The sequence below is a fragment of the Cibotium barometz genome, chromosome 2 (genome assembly GCF_041138505.1).
Source record: "Cibotium barometz isolate CiBa-2024 chromosome 2, ASM4113850v1, whole genome shotgun sequence".
Taxonomy (NCBI): Eukaryota; Viridiplantae; Streptophyta; class Polypodiopsida; order Cyatheales; family Cibotiaceae; genus Cibotium; species Cibotium barometz.
In genome coordinates, this window is record NC_141047.1 from 9,354,976 (window position 1) to 9,359,308 (window position 4,333).

At 45.3% G+C, this 4,333-nt stretch overlaps 1 protein-coding gene across 4 annotated transcripts; it reads right to left on the reverse strand.

Moving 5' to 3' along the window:
* Positions 1–456: 456 nt before the first annotated feature.
* On the reverse strand, positions 457–3,963 carry LOC147640616 (pentatricopeptide repeat-containing protein At2g39620-like). 4 transcript variants are annotated; one of them, XM_086813527.1, is made up of 2 exons: positions 3,738–3,963; positions 457–3,582 (listed from the first exon to the last, which is right to left on the reverse strand). In XM_086813527.1, the coding sequence occupies exon 2, from the start codon at positions 3,514–3,516 to the stop codon at positions 586–588; it is 2,931 nt and encodes a 976-aa protein (XP_086669653.1). In that variant the 5' UTR covers positions 3,517–3,582; positions 3,738–3,963; the 3' UTR covers positions 457–585. The 4 variants fall into 4 exon arrangements, with proteins under 4 accessions (XP_086669653.1, XP_086669636.1, XP_086669662.1 ...); XM_086813510.1 differs by having other exon boundaries at positions 457–3,586; positions 3,738–3,904; XM_086813536.1 differs by having other exon boundaries at positions 457–3,597; positions 3,738–3,904.
* Positions 3,964–4,333: the final 370 nt, after the last annotated feature.

A 4,333-nucleotide genomic window follows, 5' to 3' on the forward strand; every position in this document is an offset into this window, starting at 1 on the left:
TCCCAAGCCACCCCAAGAAGAACCACATGAGAAATCAAGCTCTCCAAATTGACGCCATTATTACCAATCAAATGAGGGAGGGAAACTAACCTCTCCATCATTCTGGCATCAACATTTCAAGTAAAAGAGGCAATGGCTACTGATCTCATTGGCAAGCACGTTGTGCCTATCAACGGGCCACTCAACATGAAGGAGGAGTGAAGAAAAGTAATCCCATGAAGCAACTATGTCAGTGGTATAATAGGCGGATTCGTGTGAAGATCAAATAGTCTAAATCAGCTGTGTCATGTGCAATAAGAGAGATGCAGGCTGAACGGAGACGATCAATATATGTCTCCTCATAGGGGAGGCAGAATCATGCTGAATGGCTAAGACAACGACAAAGACAGGGCAGAGTCTGGAAGAAAATTGATCATTGAAATACATATTATAAAACAATGATGTAACTTCAAAAGATTTTAAAAGAACAAGAGCTTTCATCTATGTCCCATACAAATGTTTTCAATATATATACATTTCATAGTTAAAATGAATACACAATTCTGGCTGTGCCATTGGTCCATCAACAACACTGCTATGCCGGTCTTACACTCTCATTGCCCTCACCTCGTTCGCCGCCTCCTGCAAGTCAGCACCAGCATAGATGTGAGACATAAAGACATAAGCTACAGCATCCTTCTCATCCAAACGCACTGCATGGTCAAAGGCCTGTTTTCCAAACTCTACATTTCCCCAATTTCTACAAGCACCCAACACAGTTTGCCACACCACAAGATTAGGACAGAATGGCATCTTCTTGATCATTGCTACTGCCTTGTCTAATTGTCCTGTCCGGCCAAGGAGATCAACCATGCAAGTGTGGTGCTCAAGAGTTGGAACAATGCCATAGTCTTTGCTCATAGCCTCAAAGTATGTCTGGCTCTTATTAAATAGACCTGTGCGACTGCATGCACTGAGAACAACAATGAAGGTGACTGGATCTGGCTTTATACCTTCTCCTAGCATTCTGTCAAAGATATGGAAAACATTCTTACTCTCGCCAAGCTGGGCATATCCTGCCATCAGTGCAGTCCGCGAGACTACATTTTGAATTGGAAGTTTGTCAAACACTTGCTGTGCTAAGGCAAGCCAGCCACATTTGACATACATATCAACCAATGTGTTGCCAACAACAACGTCTCTTTCCAACAACCCCTGTCTTTCAACCTCAGCATGTAGTTCTCGACCCTTGCCTGCAGCTCCTATCCTGCCACAAGCTTTCAAGCTGCAAACAAGCGTGACAGCATTTGGGGACACACCCCTAAGTTGCATCTGTTCAAAACACTTGAGTGCTTCCTCACCATGCCCATGTTCAGCATATCCTGATATTAGTGCATTCCATGAGATTACATCTCGAACTGGAAGCTTGTCAAACACTTGTTGTGCTATGGCAAGCAAGCCACATTTGGCATACATATCAATCAAGGTGTTGCCAACAACAACGTCTCTTTCCAACAACCCCTGTCTTTCAATCTCAGCCTGTATTTGTCTGCCCTTGTTTGTGGCTCCAATGCTTCCACAAGCATTCAAGCTGCAAACAAACGTGAAAGCATCTGGGGAGACACCCTCAAGTTGCATATCTTCAAAATACTTCAGAGCTTCCTCACCATGCCCATGTTCAACATATCCTGCAATTAATGAGTTCCATGAGACTGCGTTTCTAACTGGAAGCTTATGAAACACTTGCTGTGCTAGGGTAACCAAGCCACATTTGGCATACATATCAATCAAGGTGTTGCCAACAACAGGGTCTCCTTCCAGCAACCCCTGTCTTTCAATCTCAGCGTGTATCTCTCGGGCCTTGTCTGTGGCTCCTATGCTGCCACAAGCTTTCAAGGTGCAAATAAATGTGACTGCATCCGGGGAGACATGCTCAAATTGCATCTGTTCAAAACACTTAAGTGCTTCCTCACCATGCCCATGTTCAGCATATCCTGCAATCAGTGCATTCCATGAAACTACGTCTCGAACTGAAAGCCTGTCAAACACTTGCTGTGCTATGACAAGCAAGCCACATTTGGCATACATATCAACCAAGGTGTTGCCAATAACGAGGTCTCTTTCCAATAACCCCTGTCTTTCAATCTCAGCATGTATTTCTCGGCCCTTGTCTGCGGCTCCTATGCTGCCACAAGCTTTCAAACTGCAAACAAATGTGACAGTTTCTGGGGAGACACCCTCAAGTTGCATCTGTTCAAAACGCTTGAGTGCTTCCTCACCATGTCCATGTTCGGCATATCCTCCTATTAACGCATTCCACGAGACTATGTTTCGAACTGGAAGTCTGTCAAAGACTTGCTGTGCTTTTGCAAGCAAGCCACATTTGGCATACATATCGACCAAAGCGCTGCCAACAAAAAGGTTTCTTTCCAGCAACCCCCGTCTTTCAATCTCATCATGTATTTCTCTACCCTTGTTTGTGGCTCCAGTGCTGCCACAAGCTTTCAAGCTGCAAACAAATGTCAAAGCATCCGGAGAGACGCCCTCAAGTTGCATCTCTTCAAAATACTTGAGGGCTTCCTCACCACGCCCATGTTCAGCATACCCTGCGATCAGGGCTGTCCATGAGACTACGTCTCGAACTGGAAGCTTGTCAAACACTTCTTGTGCTATGGCAAGCGAGCCACATTTGGCATACATATCGACCAAGGCATTGCCAATAACAAGGTCTCTTTGCAACAATCCCTGTCTTTCAATCTCAGCATGTATTTCTCGGCCTTTGTTTGTGTCTCCTGTGCTGCCACAAGCTTTCAAGCTGCAAACAAAAGTGACAGCATTTGGGGAGACACCCTCGAGTTGCATCTGTTTAAAACACTTGAGTGCTTCCTCACCATGCCCATGTTCAGCATATCCTGTGATTAGTGCAGTCCAGGAGACAACATTTCGGGCTGGGAGCTTGTCAAACACTTGCTGTGCTTTTGCAAGTGAGCCACATTTGGCATACATATCAACCAAGGCACTCCCAACAAAAAGGTTCCTTTCGAGCAACTCTGTTCTGGTAACCTCAGCATGTATTTCGAGGCCTCTTTCCAGATCTTTAAGCTTTGCACAAACCTTCAGTAAGGCCACAAAAGTATGGCCACAGGGATGTACAGAACTGTCCTTTTGCATTCTCTGGTACAGAGTGAGAGCATGCCATGGCTTACCGCATTTGATATAACCAGTGATAAGGGAATGCCAGGACCACTCATTCCTACACACCAACCTATCAAAAACCTGCTGGGCATCACACATGCTTCCAACTTCTGCCAGCATTGAGACGAGGTAGTTCCCCAGTGATCTATGAGCTTCCAGCCCACGTTTAACCATGTAGGCATGCAAGCGGAGCACGTGAGCTCGGTCTCCCTCCTTGCTGCACTTATGCAATATGCGTGCAAAGTCCTCAACGGAACGCTGGAGCAGCAACCCTTCTTCCAAGGAGGGTAGGGCCTCCTGTAAGCTAAGCAGCCTCCAGCCGCCACCGGTACTGTTCTTCATTTCTTCTCTTCTTCCTCTTCTTCTTCTTCTTCTTCTTCTTCTTCTTGTGCTTCGTGTGGGTCTTGCCTGTCTTCAATCCAACTTGGATTGTCATCCACAGCGACCCCTGGGTAAGTTTATACTCGAAATCTGGGGGCCTTAGGTTTGTATGTAACACGCACACAGGACAGAGCTAATCAAGACAGCATCATCACTTAGTTAAAGCAAGAAAGGGGACTTACTTTGCTCTTTCGGTTGTTCCACCAGTGGGAGTGTCCTTCGAGTACTTCTTCCACAGGCGCTCGTCTGTGATCGTGATGGCTGCATCTCTGCTACACTCTGGTACATGCCTACCGTCCATGCATAGCATGTACAATGAAGATTAGTATATGTGCGTATGTGTTTTGTTTTGGGGCGGGGGGGGGGGGGGGGGGGGGGGGGGGGGTTTGTGTGTGTGTGTGTGTGTGTGTGTGAGAGAGAGAGAGAGAGAGAGAGAGAGATGAATATTTGTGTGTGTGAGAGAGAGAGAGAGGAGGGGAGCATAATTCATGTCCTTTGTCCCATCAACCATGTTTTACAAATTACAATGGTCACAAGGTACCTACACAAATTTTTTTTTTTAGGTACTTGTACCTAGATAAATTTCATTTTAAGGTAATTAATGTTATAAGATTGCTTTGGAAAATGACTACCTTACATGCATGAAGTAGTTGATCTCTAGAGGTGAGTCACAAGAGAAGTTTAATGATGAACATATTTCTTGTTGGTTTTAACAACCCAAACTTATGCAAACTGGTGATCATTCAGATGATGCTTCATGCTTTTGATGGAGTATTAC

Bases quoted from the DNA above. Each gene is read 5' to 3' on its own strand.
- LOC147640616 (XM_086813510.1), bottom strand. From the start codon at position 3,865: ATGCTATGCATGGACGGTAGGCATGTACCAGAGTGTAGCAGAGATGCA. The intron at 3,587-3,737 runs GTAAGTCCCCTT...GTTGGATTGAAG, and splicing joins GGAACAACCGAAAGAGCAAA to ACAGGCAAGACCCACACGAA.